The 22,147-nt window shown below is 49.1% G+C and overlaps 1 protein-coding gene across 4 annotated transcripts in view; it reads left to right on the plus strand.

The window, feature by feature from the left end:
• The window catches only part of ABCC1 (ATP binding cassette subfamily C member 1 (ABCC1 blood group)), a gene marked incomplete at its 5' end in the record, with an annotated part of 134,780 nt that extends 113,204 nt beyond the window's left edge, over positions 1–21,576 (plus strand). For 3 of the 4 annotated variants that reach the window (XM_079719164.1, XM_079719165.1, XM_079719167.1), the window contains 11 exons: positions 1,422–1,554; positions 5,455–5,662; positions 7,717–8,027; positions 11,930–12,129; positions 13,533–13,659; positions 14,234–14,335; positions 16,557–16,703; positions 17,993–18,151; positions 18,890–19,056; positions 20,150–20,344; positions 20,926–21,576. In XM_079719164.1, coding sequence (XP_079575290.1) covers positions 1,422–1,554; positions 5,455–5,662; positions 7,717–8,027; positions 11,930–12,129; positions 13,533–13,659; positions 14,234–14,335; positions 16,557–16,703; positions 17,993–18,151; positions 18,890–19,056; positions 20,150–20,344; positions 20,926–21,034 — 1,858 coding nt within the window. In that variant the 3' untranslated portion in view covers positions 21,035–21,576. The remainder of the gene's footprint in view (positions 1–1,421; positions 1,555–5,454; positions 5,663–7,716; positions 8,028–11,929; positions 12,130–13,532; positions 13,660–14,233; positions 14,336–16,556; positions 16,704–17,992; positions 18,152–18,889; positions 19,057–20,149; positions 20,345–20,925) is intronic. The other variant, XM_079719166.1, reaches the window with a different exon arrangement.
• Between the last annotated feature and the right edge of the window lie 571 nt (positions 21,577–22,147).

A 22,147-nucleotide genomic window follows, 5' to 3' on the forward strand; every position in this document is an offset into this window, starting at 1 on the left:
GGACCTGGAGGTAGTTACTACCATCTTCCCATTTTACGGATGAACAAACTGAGAGCTGTCCATAGGTCACGCAGCTGCAGAGAAGCTGAGCTTGAATTTGAACTGGAGTTCGGCTTCTGAGCCAATGCTCCTAAGTTCTACACTTCGGTGCTTTAAAGAAGGTTGCTTTTGGTTAGATCATTGGGTATTTGGAGGAGCAGCATTAACTTCCCTGTGCCTCAGTTTCCTCAGTTGTCAAATAGGGTCTTTGGTGCACTCCCCTTGTAGGGTTGAAGGAAGGCTTGTGTGATAACGCTGCCTGTGAAGCCATCAGCACTCAGTAAATGCCACTCAGTTATTATTTGGGTGAACTGGGACCACCTAGGGTTACTTCTTTTGGGGTGGGGGGATTTCACAGAAATGGGCTGGGAAGGAAATTGGCACAAGCATCTGTGCCCCTCATAACCCTGCCCATGGTCCCCTCCTGGGCCTGGTATCATACACGAGAGGTGGACATACTTCCTTCCTTCTCTGTCCCGGTGGTGAGCGCGCGCACGCACGTGTGTGTGTGTGTGTGTGTGTGTGTGTGTGTAAAGCACTTAGAACAGGACCAGTTAGCTGAGATGAGGCAGGCTCCTGCAGGCTGTCCTGGGACGTAGGGGCAGGTGACTGCGAGAGAGAGCCACGGGTGGACTGAGCAGAAACACACAGAACACTGGGTATTTGTTTTCCATTGCTACATAGCAAAGGATCACAAGCTTAGTGGTTTGTCCTCTCGGTTTCTGTGGGTCGAGGCGTCCAGGCACAGCTTAGCTGGCTCCTCTGCTCAGGGTCTCTCACAAGCTGTAACCAAGGCATTGGCCAGGCTGGGGTCTCACCTAAAGGCTGGGCTGGGGAAGGGTCGGCTTCCAAGCTCACGTAGCTGTTGGCAGGGTTCAGTTCCTCAGTTCCTAACTGGCCACAGCCTGGAGCATCCCTCCGTTTCCAGCTCCGTGGGCTTCTCCAACCTCTACACTCGCTTCATCAAGGCAGACAAACCAAGAAGGCAGTAGGGTTGACGACCAAGGTGGAAGTCGTACCCCATCCCTTTGCTTGTGTGGGTCTGAGCCGTGTATACACATGCACACGCACACGCACACGCACCCATGTCATTCCCCAAGCATACACCTCCTCAGGGAAAGAGAGTGCCCCAGGGAGGAAAGTGCTCTGGATGATGATCTGTCATGATCTGCATAAAGCTGGTGAGTACTGGTGGGTAGGAAATGCTTTCTGAATAAAGTCCGCATAAAGGAGTGGTTCTTCCGTGGGGCCCTGGGGCCAGACCCTTCCCCTCTCCGGGTTACCTATGTAAAATCAGAAGGGTGAACTAGTTTGGTGCTTTGGGGGCCCACCTCTGCCCAGGGCCTCCATGCGGTTGACGCCTGCGTGCCTTGCTTCCCCAGACAGCTCAGCAGCTCCTCCTATGGTGGGGACGTCAGCCGACACCACACCAGCACCGCAGAGCTGCAGAAGCCCAGGCCCGTGGAGGAGGACACCTGGAAGCAGATGGAGGCAGACAAGGCTCAGACTGGGCAGGTGAGGGCGATGGCCCGCGTCGCTGTGCGTCCCTGGGGGCTGGGCCCTCTGCGGAGTGCTGGGGTCGTCTTTTTTTTTTTTTTTTTTTTTGCGGTACGCGGGCCTCTCACCGCTGTGGCCTCTCCCGCTGCAGAGCACAGGCTCCGGACGCGCAGGCTCAGCGGCCACGGCTCACGGGCCCAGCCGCTCCGCGGCATACGGGATCCTCCCGGACCGGGGCACGAACCCGTATCCCCTGCATCGGCAGGCGGATTCTCAACCACTGCGCCACCAGGGAGGCCCCCTGGGGTCGTCTTAATTCATGTTTTCCTCACAAGGAGCCTCGAAAGGTACTGTTTTAAGGGCCGGAAACCAGACCGGAGGGCCTAGATGACTTGCCCCAGGTCACAGCTGATGCGTGACAGAGCTGGGATTTGAACCCGGCACTCAGACTCCAGGGTTGGTATCTGTAGTCTCTGCCGTCCTGACCACCGCCTCCTTTGAGCAACTGGGGCCCTTGTTAGCTGTAGGTGACCCGGACGCCTTAAATCAGGGCTTCCCACCTCACGGGGTTCAGTTGTGTGTGCCTTGGTTTCAGGTCATCACAGACTCAGCCCTATAGAATATTAATTATGTAGTCAGAAAAAATTGTTTTTCACTTTTTAATTTCTATTTTTGCCCTTATGATTACAGGCAGATCCTGTTTTATCGTGCTTTGCTTTATTGCACTTAACAAATACTGCGTTTTTTTTACAAATTGGAGGTTTATGGCAATCCTGCATGGAACCCTGGTGCCATTTTTCCAGCAGCATTTGTTCACTTTGTGTCTCTTTGCCACATTTGGTAGTTCTTGGAATATTTCACACTTTTTCGTTAGTATTATAATTTGTTGTTATTATTACTATATAAAATATTATATTGGTTATTATTATACTATATTAACATTATATTATGATATTTGTGATCTGTGATCTTGGATGTTACTACTACAACTCACTGAAGGCCCAGATGATGGTTAGCATTTTTTAGCAATCAAGTATTTTTTAAATTAAGGTGTGTACATTGTTTTTTTAGACATAATGGTATTGCACACTTAATAGACTACAGTATAGTGTAAACATAACTTTTATATGCACTAGGAAACTGGAAAATTCATGTGACTCACTTTATTGCGATATTTGCTTTATTGCAGTGGTCTGGAACCAAACCCATAATGTCTCTGAGGTGTGCCTGTATGTCAGTGAGAAAGTCTCGGCTGGGGCTTTGTCTTTAATACCTGTCTTAGTCCCTTTGGGCTGCTGTAACAGAAGACCATGGTAGAGGTGGCTTAGAAATGACATACGTTGGGGACTTCCCTGGCAGTCCAGTGGTTAAAACTTCATGTTCCAATGCAGGGGATGTGGGTTCAATCTCTGGTCGGGGAGCTAAGATCCCACAAGCCTCGGGGCCAAAAAACCAAAACGTAAAACAGAAGCAATATTGTAACAAATTCAGTAAAGACTTTAAAAATGTTCCACATCCAAAAAGAAAGAAAGAAAAATGACATACATTTATCGCTCATAATTCTGGATGCTGGCAAGTCAAAAATCATGGCACCAGCAGATGCAGTGTCTAATGAGATCTTCCTGGTTCATAAATGGCCATCTTCTTGCTGTGTCCTCACATGACAGAAGGGATGAGGGAGCTCTCTGGGGCCCCTTTTATAAGGGCACTAATCCCATTTATGAGGACTCCACCCTCATGGCCTAATCACCTCTCAAAGGCCCCACCTCCTAATACTGTCACATGGAGTGGGGGTGGGGGTGGGATTAGGATTTCAACTTACAAATTCGGGAAGAGACACGAACATTCCATCTATAGCACTAACAGTCACAAACTTCTCTTTGTAACAAGGAGAGCGGGTTTCAAGTTCTTGTTTTACTGTGTTTTTTTATGATCATCTGTTTTGGGCAAGTGTCAATTTTCTGTTTATGATAGTGATGCAAAGTTTATTTTTAAAATTAAAGTGGTCTTTTTTTTTTTTAATAAGGAGTAGTGTTTTAAAAAGTACACAAATAAAAACGAACCTATGAAAGGTGATACAGGAACGAGCAGGGTTGGGGCACTGTTCTCTCAGATCTACCTTGGACACATCCAGAATTTCCCGGGCCCTCTGTTTCCAGCTCCTTACCTCATCTTGGTCACACCTGTGGCTGGGGGCAGAGGTGGCTGTAGGGTGTCTTCCTCCCTTGCTCTTTGTGACCCTCCAGGGAGCCAGAGAAATGACCCAGAATCAAGGACTTGAGAAGGAAGGGCCAGAGGTGCCAGTCCCATTTAATCCTCACTTAATCCCCACACCACCCAGAGCAAGTGGGTCCCGCCAGTATCCGCATTCTACATGCAAGGAAAACCAAGACCTGGGGGCTTGTAACTTGCCGAAGTCTGAACAGGAGTGGAGCTGGGCTTAGCCCACCCCGGTCACTTCTGACTCCCATGCCCACCTTGTTCCTCAGCTCATGAGGAAGGGTCCCAAGTTCTGCAGAGCACCTCGGGGTCAGCAGGCAGCTCAGCTGCATGAGGGGGCCAGGTGGTGAGATAAACACGTTCTTTATTTGTACACCCCCTCCCCACTCTTTCCGTTTGAAGAACAGAGACTTGGAAAGTAAAAATGAGAAGGAAGCACTCAGTTATACCTTGGACCTCTGTTCTTCCACCTGCTTCCTTTTTGTTTGTTTGTTTGTTTTTGCGGTACGCGGGCCTCTCACCACTGTGGCCTCTCCCGTTGCGGAGCACAGGCTCCGGACGCGCAGGCTCAGCGGCCATGGCTCATGGGCCCAGCTGCTCCGCGGCATGTGGGATCTTCCCGGACCGGGGCGTGAACCCGTGTCCCCTGCATCAGCAGGCAGACTCTCAACCACTGTGCCACCAGGGAAGCCCTCACCTGCTTCCTTTTAACCAGACTGCACCTCAAACAGATGACGTTTATGACCCAAAATTCAGCATGAAAAGCCTGATGTGACAATGAGCACACACACAGGGAAAGATACCTGGAGTTTGTTGAAACCACACCAAGCGGATTGGGTGTGGGGCTGGCCCAAAGCACATTGTCCCTGTCTGTGGTGTTCAGCCACCCTTTGAGTGGCTACACGTAATTACGTAGCCCCCATGCTGGGCTCCATAGGGATATAGGAGTGAAAGAAGCCCCCAACTGTCACCTGGTGGAGTTGGGGAACGGGCTGAGCAATGGGAGGCCAGTTGCGATTGGGAGGAATTGATGTTGGGTGTTCAGAGGACTGGGGGTGGGGGGGATGTGACACTTGGTCGTGGGTGCTAGGCAACACGTCCCATCTTCTCATTTTCTTCAGACTCTTTGATGGCTTCCTGATGGTCCTGGAGTAAAAATCGGAATCCTGGACAGGATCTCTCAGGCCCTGTGTGGTCTGGCCGGTCCCTGTTCTTCAGCCTCATGTTGCTCCAGCCATCCTTTCCTCCTTTCAGGTTCCCTCCTGCGTCAAGGCCTTTGCACATGCTGGTCCCTCTGCCTGGAGTGCCTTTTTTTCCATTTTCACCTGGTTAATTCTTTGATGTCCCTTCCTTAGGGAGAACCTCCTCTGATACCTCCCCACCCTGGGTTAGGTCAGGATGCCCAGTTTTATACTCGTATGAAATCATGTACCACTTCCAGCCCTTCTCTGGGATTATGCATTTATCTGGGCAATGATTTGTTGAGAGCCTGTCTTGCCACTTGACTGGAAGCTCCGTGAGGGCAGAAACCTTGACTTTGCTGCTGATGACTTCTTTGCCAAAGAACTAAGGGGGAGGGGGTCGTGGGCATTAGCACAGGTTAGGGGGCTGGACCACAGAGCCTGTTGAAGTTCCTGACCTTGGGTGGGCATGGCTGGTGGGTGCATTCTGTAAGATGCCTTCTCTCCCTGCTCTCAGGTCAAGCTCTCCGTGTACTGGGACTACATGAAGGCGATAGGACTTTTCATCTCCTTTCTGAGCATCTTCCTTTTCCTGTGTAACCACGTTGCTTCTCTGGCCTCTAACTATTGGCTCAGTCTCTGGACTGATGACCCCATCGTCAATGGGACGCAGGAGCACACGAAAGTCCGGCTGAGCGTCTATGGAGCCCTGGGCATTTCTCAAGGTGGGCCTCCCTGCCCCCCACCTGCTGTTGGCACTTGGAGCCACTTCTATGTCTTGTTACAGGATTGGGTCCCCCAGCTTGTCAGGGTTTTGCAGACCCACAAACCAAACACACATGAATAGTAACTATCACATAATAGACACTGCGGTATTTGTAGAATGAATGTTTCTCGAATGCTCTGTTTCGTGTGACCCTAGGAGACAGAGGGGAGGGGAGCTCCAATATGCCCATTTTACAGATGAGGAAAGTTGAGAAATAGAAGACGACCAAGGGCCCTTGCCCCTCGTTGTTCTGGCAGGGTAATGGTGTTTCTGTAAAGTCTTATTTGTGGACTTTTGCCTGCTGCCTAAAGGTGGGAATTAGTTTATACTAGTGGTTCATAACGCAGGCAGTGTTGTCCTCAGAGGGCATTTAGCAATATCTAGCAATACTTAGAGTTGTCACAGCTTCAGAGTAGGGGTGGGTACTACTGGCATCTAGAGGCCAGGAATGTTGCTAAACATCCTGCAGTGCACAGCACAGCCTCCACAGCAGAGGATGTTCCAGCCCCAGATGTTAATAGGGAGGAAGTTGAGAAATCCTGCATATACCCTTCCTGTGGTCCCATGAAGGTACCTAGACACAGCAGCGTTAATAGTCATAGCTAATGTTTACTGAACACTTACTTGGTGCCTGGTTCTGTTTTAAACACTTTAAGGTGTTTTAATTTATTTTACTTTTGCAGCAATCACATGAGGTAGGAGCTAATGTTTTCCCCATTTTAGAGATGCAGAAACTGAGGCCCAGAGGGGTTAAGTAAGTTGCCCAAAGTCATGAAGCTAATACATGGCACAGCTGGCATTGAGCAAGGCAGAGTGGCTCAGAGCCCATCCTCTTCACCACCACATGACATGGTCCCTGAGCTATGTGTTTATGTGCTCATAAAAAAGATGTTTTTATGATAAGTAAGTGAATACATTCTGCATGTTGAGCATTTCTTGTGTACCAGGCACATTGCCAGGTGGGCCCTTTATGTTCAGCAGTGCTACAAGATGTGTCATTGTCCCCATTTTACAGTTGAAGAAACTGAGGTGCAGAGAGGTTAAGTGACTTAAGGAAGGTCCCATGGCTGGTGAGTGGCAGCGATAGGATTTGGCTCCAGAGTCTGTTGTCCTAGCCCCTGCCTCATGGCTTCCTTCTTTGATCAAGGAGATCAAGATCGAAGCCTCTCTATCCCTGTGAAATCACCTCTCTGAACAGAAAGGGTGCCCTACTGTGGCTTGTTTGGAGGGACCATAAATGTCTCTTGATCTCCAAGAGATGGCTTTGAAAAAACCAGAAGAACAGGCATGGAGTTCTTAAATTTCTTAATCCCTAAAACTCCCTCAAAGGGCTAGGGTCTGTGGCCTTCAGATTATAATTAAGAGAAGATAGAGCACAGAGAGGGTGTGATATTGACCTGGACCCACAGCAGCAATGTCTGTTCCAGAGCTGTGCTGTCCAGTATGGTAGCCACCGGCCTCATGTGGCTATTTGAATTTCAGTTCATAAAAATTAAATAAAATTAAGATATCAGTTATAGACTTACACTAGCCATATGACAAATGCTTAATAGTCCCATGTCGCTAGTGGCTACCACATGGGACAGCACAGATTCATACCATTTCCATTATCACAGAAAGTTCTGTTGTACAGCGCTGGTCTAGAGGATGTGGCATACAGATGAAGAGCATGACGCTGGAGCAGGCTGCTGCCATTGGAACCCCAGCTCTGCTTCTGATTGGCTGAGTCTACTGAGGGCAAAGGAATTCACCTATCTGAGCTTCAATTTCCTTACCTCTGTGGCATGAGTACTAATAGAACTTATACAGGGTCCTCATAAGGATTAGATGCATGTAAAACTCACACAGTGAGGTTTGTGCATACTAAGTGCTCGATTAATAATTGCCACCATTATTATTGTTATTAGAAGCTGGGAGTCCAGGCTGCTTGGTCCACATGTCACGTGGCCACTCGTCCCTGCCCTCAGCTTGGTCCCTCTCCCATCGTGGAATTTAACGCCAGAGTGTTTGTAGGTATCACAGTGTTCGGCTACTCCATGGTGGTGTCCGTTGGGGGCATCTTCGCCTCGCGCCGCCTGCACCTGGACCTGCTGCATAACGTCCTCAGGTCGCCCATGAGCTTCTTCGAGCGGACCCCCAGCGGGAACCTGGTGAACCGCTTCTCCAAGGAGCTGGACACGGTGGACTCGATGATCCCGCAGGTCATCAAGATGTTCATGGGCTCCCTGTTCAATGTCATTGGCGCCTGCATCATCATCCTGCTGGCCACTCCCATGGCGGCCGTCATCATCCCGCCCCTGGGCCTCATCTACTTCTTAGTCCAGGTAAGAGGTGGGGTCTTAGGGTCCAGGATGAACCCAGCTCTGTATCACTCTCCATGTGAGCACAGGGCTCCCTTTGTTTTTTTTTTTTTTGTTTTTTTTTTTTTTTTTTTTGTTTTGCGGTACGTGGGCCTCTCACTGTTGTGGCCTCGCCCGTTGCGGAGCACAGGCTCGGGACGCGCAAGCTCAGCGGCCATGGCTCACGAGCCCAGACACTCCGCGGCATGTGGGATCTTCCCGGACCAGGGCACGAACCCGTGTCCCCTGTATCGGCAGGTGGACTCTCAACCACTGCACCACCAGGGAAGCCCCTCCCTTTGTTTTATGTTTCCTCAGTGTGGGGCTGTGGAGGATGTGCTGGAGGAGGGTTAGATTTATTTTTGTCAGTTTTGAATACCTAAGTGGATTGTTTTTAGCTTGCTATAACCAATATCCTTTTTTCCTAATAATAAGTGTTTTTTTAAAGCTGTAATTTATAAAAGAAAATAAGCTATAGCCATAAAGGCATCTTTATTATTAAAATTCCTTTAAGTATGAAATTCTTTAGGTCCTAAGTCCCCTGCAGATAATGAAGACATGAATAACAGCAACTTAAATATTTTTTTCCCTTGTAATAGAAATCTTGAGGTAGGCTGTTCAGGGCTGGTGTGGCAGCTCCATGAGTTTGTTAATATCCCAGACTCCTTCACTGTGGGGTTTTTTTTTGGTGGGGGGGTGTTGTTCTATCGTCTTTGCCTTCCGTTCTTAAGTTGGTCTCATGGTCCAAGTTGGCTACTGGAGCTCCAGCCATCACATTTCTATTTCAGAAAATAAGCTTGAGGAAGGGGAACAGGGCAAGGGAACATTTGACAGCTGAGTCAGCATCAGCTGTGGTGCTTCCAGTTGACAGATGAGCATGTTGAGGCCCAAGTGGTGGAGCTGGGAATGTGAACTCGTGCCCAATTCGAAAGCTCTTGCTGGTAACTGCAGTGCTACATGGTGCTTTCCTGCCTCTGAGAGGTTAGCTGCAGCACAGCTGCTAGTGGGGGACTGCTGTTTAGATGGGAGCGTAATGACTGCTGCACAAAATAAGAGTAAAACCACGAGGTGCTCCATACCTCAAACCACACTCTGTGTGGCCTGTTCGTGTGGGTCCTGGGAGGCCTTGGCCCAGTCAGCCAGCGCCCAAACCCTCCCACACTGTGGCCCAGTGACTGGTGAGTGTGGAATCAGAGCAGGTCCCGGACCGTCGCTGTGTTCTCTTTAAATTGGTGCCAGCTTTTCTGGAAAGTCATCCAGCTGCATTTACCAAAAATGTTATCCGAGTTCATACCCTGGCTGGACAATTTCCTGAAGGACCCAATTCAAGAGAACAAAATGGGCCAAATGTGACGTTTGAGGCAGCTCAAATATCTGCCAGTAGCAGGGCCTTGAGCACACCATGGAACAACTGGGTAATGGAATGTTATGTGCCTTTAATGGGAGAATTAGGAAGACACTGTTGCGACACCGACAATTTTATTTTTAAACAACAAAGGGAATGAAGTTAGCAAAGGACCATGTTGTTAGCACACTGTCATTATAACTAAGATGAAGTGCATAATGTGTGTGGGCAGGACTGGAAAGAGAGGCACAAAAATGAAAACACTGCCTTTCTAAGGGTTGAGATTATGGGAGAATTTAGTTTTTTAATGGCTTTTAACTGAATATATGCTTGTCCTATAGCCCAGCAGTCTCATTCCTCAGTGTATATGCAAAAGAAGAGAATCTATGGAGCCAAAAAAAAAAAAAAGCTAGAATGTTCTTAGCATCTTGATTCATAGTAGCCCCAAATGTCCATCACAGGAGGATGGATACATACACTGTGGTATATTTATACAATGACTCAGCAGTGAAAAGGAATGAACTACTAATACACACAAGGAGGATGAATCTCAGAGATACTATGTTGATCGAAAGAAGCCAAACACAAAAGAGTACATTTGTGTGATTGTGTTTTTATGAAGTTGAAGAACAGGCGAGTACGATGTGGTAAAAGTCAGAGTAGTGGCTCTAAGGGGTATTGACTGTGAGAGGACACGAGAGAATTTTCTAGATTTTGATCAGGTAGTGGCTGTGCAGGTGTAGATAAACATAAAATCCATAAAGCTGTAAAGATTTAGTGCACTTTCCAGTGGATGTAAGTTGCATCTCAAAAAGTGGCTTGTAAGGGTATATATTCTCTCTCACTGTCTCTCTCGGGAAAAGATCTAAAAGGTTATACGCTGAAATCTGAATAATGCTTATCTCTGGATTGTGGACTTAATGTAATGTTTATCTAATCTTTCTGTCTGTATCACTCCAAGATTTTAAAAAATGGATATACGTTACTGTTTTAACTTAAAAGCAAGTCATTTTTAGAAAAAGGAATGTAAGAGGTAAGATGATGTGGAATTCTATTGGGGCTTCCACATTGCTGGAATAAGGCATTTCTGCCTGTGGAACTGTTTGGCATCCATGAAAATTACCCAGCACGCGTCTTAGTGTCTCGGCTCTCAGCCCACTTCCTGGCACAAGGCAGGTGTGTGTCGGGCAGTTATTTTCACTCATGAGACCAGGCACTGTCTTGGTCTCTGAAAGAGTAAGGTGAGTCCACAAGGTGTTTTATGTCTCCTGGAACAGAGCTTAAAAGGAAAGCTAATAATTATTTTTTTAAAATCAGGCTATTCCTTAACAGAAATAAATCTCAGGTTAGCTTTTTAGAGGAAATAAAATTCTGAGGACATGACAAGTGGAATAAATTGAGCAGGTAAAATGCTTTAGAACTGTTTCCACCCAGGATGAAAGAAAGCCAGGGAGAGGAGGTGATTCCAGGAGAGGGTAATGGGGACGGATGCCGGGGGGCCTTGAGCCAGGCAGGAGGTCTGGATTTCATTTCGCCGCCAGAGGAAGAGATGGCATGTGACCGTGTGCAGGGATTGTCAGAACCACTGTTCGGAGATGGCCCTGGTTGGTGTGGTCCCTGGATGAGTTTTCAGAGTTTCTGGAGCCCCAGAAGGCTGCCCAGCTTGCGGTTCAAATGACCACGTGAGCTGCCATCCAGAAAGAAGTGGCTGACCTTGGAGGCCCTGTCAGAGCCACCTGTTCTGTTCAGTGCTCTCCGTGGAAGGTCTCTGCCCCCAAAATGGCCCAGGGCACCTGGCGCAGGCCAGGAGGCAGGAGGCCATGTCCCTGAGCACCCTGTGTCTGCTTGCCCGACTCTGCTGTTGATGAAGCAGTGTTACATCTGCAGCACGTCCAGGAGAATAAAGGTGTCTTCAGATGACCAGTCCAGCCTGTGTCACAGCTCCTCAGCACTTCCAGTGAGCGACTCCATCTTGTGGACCATGTCTGACGAGCTGAATGCCCGGGGTTAGGGCAGGAGCAGAGCAGATGTGGTCACTGTCCGTGGGGACGGGTGGAGGCAGGGTTTGCGCTGAGGTCTGGTTGTCATAAAGCCACACTGGTTGTCATAAACCCTAGAGGTCAGTGGTATCAGAGGGGCCATGCAGTGCTGAGGTTAGCACTTTGACGGGGTTCAAATCCTAGCTCTGCCACTTCCTAGCCATGTGACCTTAGGGAAGAGGTTGTCTTTAGTTACTCATTGTGAAACTGGAATGGCACCTCGTAGGTTTTTGGTGAGGATTGCATGAGCTGATATATGTGAAAGAACTTAAAACAATCCTAGGACGCTGGGCTCCACGTAAGCGTTAGCTATTACCATCATCACCACCACCAGCAGTATTGTGGGCGCTGTGCCTGCCGTTCGCCAGCTGAGTCGGGACATCCTCTGAGAGCAGCCCAGCTCCAACATTTCGCCCCTGAAAGGATCCAGACGTTCTCCAGTGCAGCCCTGGGAGGCTGGGATGAGGGACCCTGGCCCACTCCCCGTCTGTTCTCTCCCACAGAGGTTCTACGTGGCCTCCTCCCGGCAGCTGAAGCGCCTCGAGTCAGTCAGCCGCTCCCCGGTTTATTCCCACTTCAACGAGACCTTGCTGGGGGTCAGCGTCATCCGTGCCTTCGAGGAACAGGAGCGCTTCATCCGCCAGAGCGACCTGAAGGTGGACGAGAACCAGAAGGCCTATTACCCCAGCATCGTGGCCAACAGGTGGGCGTGGGGCCGTGGGAGGGGGCAGGGGGAGCCTCTTGGTTCCTGGAGGAGGGTGTGGAGCCATAGACTCGGTGCGAGGAGAGGACGGTGTAACCATTAAAAGCAGAAAGCACGGTCAGCACGCAGCTCCAGGGGCATTGGAGTGCAGGGACAAAGAGTTCTTCTGGGGTCAGAAGATACTGCAGGAACCATCATTAGCTGTTGTCCTGGTGTTACAGGATCATCAGTGATGGCAGCCTCAGCCATTCAGTGTTTTTGTGCCATGCTTCTCATCACACCACCCCTGTGTGATGAGTATTGGAAGCAATTTACTTATATTAGGTTGAACCGTGTGAAATTGCCATTTGGGGGATCAAGAATGATTAAATATCATCAATCAAAAAAAGGGGGTAGAAGTTTGCTAATTATTGACGAATCTGGAAAAGTATCCTCCTCACTTGCTTACATCCAGATGTATTTTTTGAGATGTGGGATGGAAAACTCTGGGGAGGGGTAATATCACCCTGGAAATGACCCACTGTGTACAATGTAATCCCATCGTGTAAGACTGGGCAGGGAGATTGTGAATTACTGGAGAGAACCTTGCCTTCCCTTGAAGAATTTTTAGGGAGTTTGTCAAAATCTGGGTGTGTGTGGGAATAGCTCACACCCTGAGGACCAGTCACATAGATCTTAACGCTGTAGTGGAAAAAATATTGATAATACTGTCTTTTCTAGAATGCTTTACATTTTAAAACATTAAAATAATGTTCCTATATGATATCTTATAAAAGTTAGCTTTAAACCAGTAAACCTGTTTATATTTTAAAGGTAAGGTAATACGTTTTAATGTTTCTGAAATGAGGGTGATCTGGGTCTGGGAACCCTTTGGCTGTGTTGAAAACGGTGGTTTATTTCTCACTCCCACCTCCCCCTCTCCTGCCAAGAAGAAAGTTATTTTAAATCAGGGGGTGCCTCATATAGTTGATGATGTCTTAGTATTTAGGAATATTCTGGGACATATTTTAAAAAAACGCACACACGGGTGTATTTTAAAGGTTTCAGTGAGAAAAAGTTGGTTCTTAAAAAGGCAAGCTTCAGTTTCCTGGAAAGGTCACTTCTGGAGAACTCTATTTTAGTTCCTGGGGTTGCCAGATTAGTGAGGGATTCCTGAAATTGTGTCCATTCAGCCCTCCTTCCCCATGTCCCATGAGCAGGGCAAATGAGGCCTCTCTCAGGAACTATCGGGGAATTATTTCAGTTAGCAAAGTGGCCACACACACCCCGCCCCCCCAGCTGTAAATCAAGTCCCTGAAAAGCTGACTCTGGGCGTGCGCGCATGTGTGTGTGTGTGTGTGTGTGTGTGTGTGTGTGTGTGTGTGTGTGTGTCCATCCGTCCCTCTGCCTGTGTCTCCACGTAGGTGGCTAGCTGTGCGGCTGGAGTGTGTAGGCAACTGCATTGTCCTGTTTGCCTCCCTGTTTGCAGTGATCTCCCGGCACAGTCTCAGTGCTGGCTTGGTGGGCCTCTCGGTGTCTTACTCACTGCAGGTAAGAGGGGGTGCTCTCAGGTGGATTTTCCAGTTCTCTTAGTGGGGAGCCAGCCAATTGTCAGGGTTTTGGGCCTTTGCTTTGGATCTCTGTGGGAGTTGGGGAGAGGAAAGGGGGCCAAGTAGAGTTTGACGAGCAGGTCTAGAGCCCAGTGACCGACCGGTGCAGGAGAGAAATTAGATGTGCGGCCCTGATTCCCCCATCAGCCAAGGAGAGTCCTTGATGGCATGAGAGGATGCCCCCAGCTACAAGAGAAATGTACTTAATCCTGTAAATATCCCTTGAAGCACTGCTTTAGCTGCATCTCCCAAATTTTGATACATTGTGTTTTCTTCTTATCATCTGGTTCAAAATATCTCTTCATTTCCTTTCTGATTACTTGTGTGGCCCCTGGGTTATTTTGACATGTGGTGCTTGCTTAAGAGACACAATGTAGGAAGTCTGGCTACAGTATGTGGGGTTGCTGTTTTCTGTACCTTTGTTATCTGAAACATTTCATAATTAATAATGACTTCATGGAAATAAAGCAACTCTCGCTTACTCTAGAAGCTCCGTGTGACTCTTCCACTCACAGGTCACCGCATACTTGAACTGGCTTGTTCGGATGTCATCTGAGATGGAGACCAACATTGTGGCCGTGGAGAGACTCAAGGAGTATTCAGAGACTGAGAAGGAGGTAAAGCAAGCCCCCGGCCTGACCTCTTGGCCATGATCTTCAGTGTGGCTTTACCCAAAAGAATCCTTTGAGCCCTACCATGTGGGCCTTCAATAGGCAACCTCTATCTGACAAAAATAATCTTCTGTTATTTGTTAATGTATTTTGTGGGGGGGACTTACATTATGGAAAATGCATCATACTAATTTTCTCTTTAAATAAGTTTAAAAATTAAATGAGTCGTTTAAAAATATTAAAAGTCAGGAACAAGAGAATCAGTACATGGATACTGCAAAAATCATGTTATTGGTAAGGAAATGACCAAAGTTTGGGAAACCCTGCATTTATTTAACCCAAGTCCTCATTTTATAGATGGAAGAAAAAGGCATGTAGGGAGGGACGATGGCTGGTCTGAGGTCACGCATGGTCCGTGGGACAGCTGGGAGTAGGACCCAAGTCTCCAGGCTTTGGTGCCATGTTTCCCCTAATAACTGCCCACACACCACCTCCGAATAGCAGTAGTAGTGTTAATCCTGGTAATAGCAGTGATGCTTGGAGATACCACCATCCCCACTACTACCAATAATAATAGTAATAGGGACACACATATTGTGCTCTTCTGGGGTGTCAGGGCCTGTACTGAACACTTTACATAGAATAATTCATTTATTCTTTACACAGCCTTATAACTCACATTCTACTGTTATCCCCATTTTGCAGGTGAGGAAATGGACAGAGAGAGGTTAAGTTGCTTGCCTAAGATCACACGGCCGGTAAATGGCAGACCCGGGGTTTGGGTGTGTGCCTTTATGCCGCACTTTATTCCAAGAAAATGCCCCTTGGGAATGAGACCAAAGTGACCCTGGTTAGACTCTGTCGGTGAACTACGCCAGGTCCTTTAATGCTCTGACTCGGTGAACCAGGAGAGAGCATCTGTCAGAATGGTGTGAGCGCCCCCTGTGGAAATAAGAGCACATTACACCAGGAGTTTCCCACCCTACACTGAATTTATCTATTTATTTATTTTTATAAAAGCTTTCGAGATGTAATTCATATGCCACGCAGTTCACCCATTTAAAGTGTGAAATTCAATTTAATTTACTTTAAAAAATATTTTGCTTATTTTACTAGTTTTAATTATTTATTTTTATACTTTTAGAATAAGAGCATATTTGAAAAAGACAAGAGAAAGATCACCAGAGTCCTACCACTATTAAAATATATGTATTTACTTATGTGTTTATTTATATTATGTATGATATTTATTTATAGGTAGAAAGCTCCACCCACTTCTCTCCAGTCCCCTCTGTGTTCTTATAGCATGTCCCCTTATTTATATAAAGGGTGTAAAAAAAAAAAAGTTTATGGGCGAGAAAGGATGGACTTTCTCTTTTATTGCCCTCACCATTCCTCTCCTTCCCTGAAGATAGCCCTGAGCCTGGCCCAGAGCACATCCAGGTGTAGACCTCAGGAAATGCTGAACTGAACTAAGCAGCTTTTCAGAAATAGGGGCTGTGTGACCCCAAGGCAAGTTGCTTTCTCTCTCTGTGTTTCAGTTTCCTCATGTGTAAACTGGGGATAGGAAAGACCCCACTCGTGGTATTGTACTGAGGATTAAACGAGGTAACGTGGTAGAGTGACCTTCAAGTGTTAGCTGCTGCTTTTCCTGTGTGCACTGCAGACCTTAGAAGCCATTGGAGTATCTCACCTTTACCCTTGTGTCTGTCTAGAGAAGACCACTCATTCATTAATTCAGTCCATGAGTGTTTACTGAGCACCTACTATGTGCGCTGGGCCTTGGGATATAGCAGTGAACGAATACAAGAACCTGTCCTTATAGAAGGGATTTCCAGTGGGCGTGGGTGACAAAACAAGCAAATAGGTACTTAAAATGCTAGGAGGTGGGTAAGTGCTCTGAAGGAAAACTGAGGGGGGAGGGGAGAGATGGGCCCAGGGCTAGGAGGGTGACCTCATTGACCTGAGGTCTGCAGCAGGTGAGCAGGTCCAGAGGGTGGTTTGGGGAAGAGCACTCCAGGCAAAAGAAGTCACAAGTGCAAAGGCCCTGAGGCAACAGGCGTGGGTGTTCATGGAACAGTCCAGAATTCAGTGTGGGGAGCATCGTGAGCGAGAGAGAGGGCCGTGTGGTCAGAGGGGTCGTGGAGGCTGCTCACACAGAGCCTTAGGGCACATGAGATGGACTTCAGACTCCTGAACCCCACCCCACCACCCACTGTGATTGCAGGCTCCCTGGCGAATCCAGGAGATGGCACCCCCCAGCAACTGGCCCCAGGTGGGCCGAGTGGAGTTCCGAGACTACGGCCTGCGTTACCGAGAGGACCTGGACCTGGTTCTCAAGCACATCAACGTCACCATCGATGGAGGGGAGAAGGTGGGCGCACTTTGACCCCCACCAGTTCACGGGCGGGCGTAGATTGCCACCAGGCAGATGAAATGAGCTTTGTCATTTTCCCAGTCTGTCCCTGTCCCAAACCACAGGGTGGAGTGGCCTTTTGGGGAGGGGCTTATGGAAGTAAAAGCTGCTCAGAGAGTGTCCCAGCAGGGTTGCAGACTGGTAGCCCGAGGGCCAAAGGAAGCCCACAGATACGTTTTGAAAGAAATCTAAGTTGCAAGTGTTGAAAAATCTGGAATGTTTTATATAAAAATCCATTTCCTGCTTTTCTTGAAAGATCAGAACATGTGGCAACACTGGGCCCATCCTCCTTGCCTGGCTCTTTCTAGACAAGACATGAGCCTCCCAGTTCACCGACTGGTCCCTTCCTGCTCCATTCATGTGCCCACTTGGCCCCATAGGCATTCGAGTTGGCAGTCTCTAGCACAGAAAGACGTCATCGTCTCTGCTAGGGATGGCTCAAGGGACATGTGAAATGGACAGAATTTTGGAACGTATTGCTGTTCCTGGAAGACATCCTTGCCCTGAGACCAAGGGTCCTCCTGGCCGTTTGCCAGAAGACAGTGTTTCATCTCTGAACATACGGATTTGTTAAACTTCCTACCCCAAGGCTCAGAATGTTCCGTTCCCATGAGAGAATTTCTCCAACTTATAACAAGGGGAGGAACAGAGTGGGCGGTGTTCTCACTGACGCGTTATGGCTTATGTTGCATCATGAGACTCTGCTCTGTGAGTTGCTGTCAGAGGGTGGAGGAGCTGGCTTCTTCGGAGCCCAGATGAGAAGGGAGAGTTCTAACTGGAACATCAATCATTGGCCATTAAATGGGGAGCCCAGTTCACTCAAGAGAGGATAAGTAGAGGCCAGGTCATATCCCTAACCTCTTTCTGCTTACTCAGCTGGGACGCAGGGGAATCTGCTTGAACCTTTGAGATATTTCAACAGCTCAGATATTTCACCAGAACAATCTGATTGTTACTTAATATTATCTTGAGTTGAAAATAACTAACTTATAAAAGAGCTGATTATAATTTTAATTTCTAAAAAGAGCTGGAAAAGAGAAGGGAGTCCTTCTTGACCTTTGGCCAAAAACAGCCCCTAAAGGAATGTCTCTGGGAAGCTGCTGAGGGTGGGGGCTACAGTGGGAGGTGGGTTGACCAGATGACTGAATTGCTCTGGGGCTGGTACTTAAAATGAGGGCACCATGGGGCAGGAGGTAACCCCAGATAGCAGCATTCCCACCTCACCCTGGGCCCTTCCTGTCCCACAGGTTGGCATCGTGGGGCGGACAGGAGCCGGGAAGTCATCCCTGACCCTGGGCCTGTTTCGGATCAACGAGTCTGCCGAGGGAGAGATCATCATTGACGATGTCAACATTGCCAAGATCGGCCTGCACGACCTCCGCTTCAAGATCACCATCATCCCCCAGGTGGGGCCGACGGGCTGGGCTGGGTCACGCTGAAAGCGACATGTGTGTATTTTCAGGACAAACCTATCTTTATTCCTACTTTGTTACTTTCATGATTTTTTTTTTTAACTGAAATTATGCTGTGTTTCTTCACGGAATCTCCTCTTAGCACATAAATAACAGCGGGCCTTAAGCAGGTTTCATTCATTCCTTCACTCCTGCCACCCAGTAGGCAGCTTCCTGAGCATCTCAGAGGATCCAGTTAAGATACCGGCTTCTCTGCCGGCTGTCGGTCAGCACAGGGATCTCTGACCCTCCTAAGAGCTAGGCGAGAACAATGAATTTTCTAGACTGATGCCAGTAGGTGGTGATTCCTTAATACGTTGCCTTTTAGTGTTGTTTTGCCTTATATTTCTTCTAAGGTTCTTATTTGGAGGTGGGATGGGGAGGAATCCAAGTACCTTGCAATTAGGAATTGCCCATACTGCATCTCCCTTCCCGAAAGTTCCCAACACGTTTGCATATTGAATGCTCTGGGAAATCTTGCAAGAAAGAAATCTGTTTTATTTCACTCAACCCAGAGTTTTCCAGGCGTTTTTCCCCCATTATTGACATCTTCGGAAGTGGTGATTCTGGGGGACTGTGAAACCCCATTTTGAACAATTCTGGCAAGAACTTTCTACATTGCGCCTCTTTGCCCCACCCATGTCCGCCGTGATGTGAGCCTCACATGTCATCTGCCATCTTCCCTCTGAACAGGACCCCGTTTTGTTTTCGGGTTCCCTCCGCATGAACCTGGACCCATTCAGCCAGTATTCGGATGAAGAGGTCTGGACGTCTCTGGAGCTGGCCCACCTGAAGGGCTTTGTGTCGGCCCTTCCCCACAAGCTGAACCACGAGTGCGCAGAAGGCGGGGAGAACCTCAGGTAGGCAGGGGTGAGGCCCCAACCGGGTCTCCTCGGCTTCAGCTCTCCCTCCGTCAGGGCGTTTGTAGGTTTTGTCTGTTTCCATCTGGTTCAGACCTGGGTTTGAGTCCCAGCTCTGCCACGTGAGCTGTTTGTCTCTTAACCTCTTGGGGCCTCAGTTTCAGTATCTAAGATGGGTTTCAGTCTAGGCTCATTTTACCATGAGGTGTAACCAGGATGGCCAAAACGCTTCCTTGCTTACACCAAGTCCATTCAATGGAGAGTGGCTATCAGTTGTTAAACTTTGGAAAGGCTTCTCTTCCAGTCAGTAAATAGCACTGCTCTGAGCCCTCCCTGTCTCCACCCACTGCCCCAGCTGCTGTGGTTGTGGTCCGTCTCCCAGGCTCCCCAGGATCCACCCATGATCCAGCAACTGAAGTGTTAATGCCTGGCGCAGCAGGGATCCTGTGCCTCTTTCACTTATCCATCACCGTGACAACCAAGCACCAAACCTCAGGTGTGTTCAACACCGCTCACACACTGGGGCGGTCAGCCAGGCAGCTCTGCTAGTCTTGGCTCACGCATGTGGGTGGTGGCCGCTGGCCGTAGGCAGATCTATTCAGCCTCTACTGGGGGCAGTTAGATTCTGCCCCGTGTGTCCCTCATCCTCCAGCAGACCAGCCCAGGCATATTGTCATGGTGATGGCAGAGGTGCAAGAGTGAGCAAAGCCTGGTGTGCAGTCCCATTTCAAGCCTCTGCTGGCCTTATGTTTGCCAGCATCCCATTGGCCAAAGCCAGGCACATGACTGAGTCCAAAGTCCGCAGTGAGCGGCCCCACAGAAGGCATGGATATGGGATCATTTTTGCTCCCTGTTATTTTGGATATCACCTCTGAGCCCTGTGTTGAGAACAATTCTGAGCCTGCTTCTAGCTCAATGGGAAGACCATTCTGATCAATTAGTGATGTCTACCATGGGCACAGATGTGGGGAGTGGAAGTGCTCTCCTGGTCTAAGCAGCAACCAGTGTCTCTTCTCCCTTCTCTCAGTTCAGGCCTAGGCTCAGGGTCAGGGTGGTTTTGACACTGTTTCCTGGTCCTTCTCTCCCGGTCAAGCGTCGGGCAGCGCCAGCTTGTGTGCCTGGCCCGGGCCCTGCTGAGGAAGACGAAGATCCTTGTGTTGGATGAGGCCACGGCGGCTGTGGACCTGGAAACGGACGACCTCATTCAGTCCACCATCCGGACGCAGTTTGACGACTGTACTGTCCTCACCATTGCTCACCGGCTCAACACCATCATGGACTACACGAGGTGATGCCCTGGCACAGAAGGCCTCCTGACCTTGCAGTCCACCCCAGTCACCCATTAGTTCATTCATTCATTCATTCATTCATTCAACACTGTCGTTATGCCTAGTGACAGCCTGAGCTGGTGGAACCTCTCTTTGTCCTGGTTAGTATCAGGCATTTTTTGACATCACTCAATCATTTATTCAGTTAACACGTGTGGAGTACCTGCCACATTCCTGGCTCCGTTCCAGGCACTGGGGACTGAGCAGGGAGCTGTCAGACAGGGAGCCTGCCTAAGGGACCTTACAGATTAGTTGGGGGCTGGGTGCAGAGACAGACAATAAACACAGCAACAAATAAAAGGGAATTGTGCTGGGAAGGAAATATAAAAGGTGATAGAGAGTATTGGGGGTAGCATCACAGGACATTGACATTGACTAGAACTGGGGTTGAGGATGGGCAGCCAGGTGGAAGGCTACTGTAACAGTCCTGGCATAGGGTGTTAGGGGCCTGACCCAAAGCAGGGACTTTCCCAGGTGGGCTCTTGGGGCACGAGGTGCCAACCCCTTCCCCACCCCTCATGTCTGCGTCCCCTCCTTGCAGGGTGATTGTCCTGGACAAAGGGGAGATCCGGGAGTGTGGTCCCCCCTCCGGCCTCCTGCAACAGAGAGGTCTTTTCTACAGCATGGCCAAAGACGCTGGCTTGGTGTGAGCCCAGAGCTGGTACAGCTGCTCAGAACTGCAGGGCCGACATGCCAGCAGCCAGGGATGAGTCAGCATCCTTGGGAACCCAAGCCTCGCGTAGACTGAAACCAAAAAACAAACAAAAAAAGAACAACCCAAAACCAAAACACACAGAAAGCAGCCACCCTCTGGCCCCCTGCCTGGAATTGGCTGTGAAGAAACAGGAGAGACACAGGGATGCAGCGCCCCCAAAACACGCACATCCTTGCCTCTGTTACCCCCACAGACGCACACACTTTCTCACGCCCCTGGGAGGGCACATGTGCTCTCCGTGCTCTGTGGGGAGGTTTGGGCCGCCAGACTTCCAGAGAAATCGGTTGCATAAAACATGCTAGTGACCAAATCCAGCCAACTGCCTCAGATCTCTCCAGCCGAAGTCTGCGGGTTCCAAGCTTTCGAGAAGCTCCCTGTTCCCCGGCACCTCTCTGTCCTTGCCTGGCTCTACCCAGATTCTTGTTTCCCCAAGGCTGCAGTTTGGAGGTGAGGGGCCTGGTGAAGATCATTTTCACACTCGGGCAGTGTCCTGAGGGCCGTGGACGCGCTTCTCACCAGCCATCTGGTCTTCTGGGTGCTCAGACGTGGGAACCAGTGTCACAGTGCTGCCTCCACCGGGACTTGCTTCATGGGCCAGAGGCCGCATGTCTCCCAGCGCTTCTCGTTGATGGGACTGGGCTGGCCTCCGGGTGACCTGGCCCTGGAGCTCCAGGCCGGGAGAACTCTCTCAACGCCGACTTCCCCGCTTGACTGCTCACCTCGTCACCCGCTCCCATCTTTGCCTTGCCTTCCTTCCTCCCTCTTTCTACCTGTAGCTAGAATGGGTTTACGCCTCCAGGTCCCGAAAGAGAAGACCTGCTCATGGTTTCTCAGCATTCAACGCCAAGAGCGCTGGTGCCTCCAAGTGTGAGCAGTTGGTACTGAAAAGAGCCCCGTTGAGTCTCCTCCTCGTTCTTAGATTTCAGTTTCTCACCCGGGGCCTCTGGTTGGCTGTCAGGGGCGGCGGGGTGGAGAACTTGACTTACGGTTACTGAGTCTCTTCTGGGACAAGAAAAGAACCCATTCATGAGTGTCAGTGATTTTCTTT

Source organism: Hyperoodon ampullatus (genome assembly GCF_949752795.1).
Source record: "Hyperoodon ampullatus genome assembly, chromosome: 14".
Lineage (NCBI taxonomy): Eukaryota > Metazoa > Chordata > Mammalia > Artiodactyla > Ziphiidae > Hyperoodon > Hyperoodon ampullatus.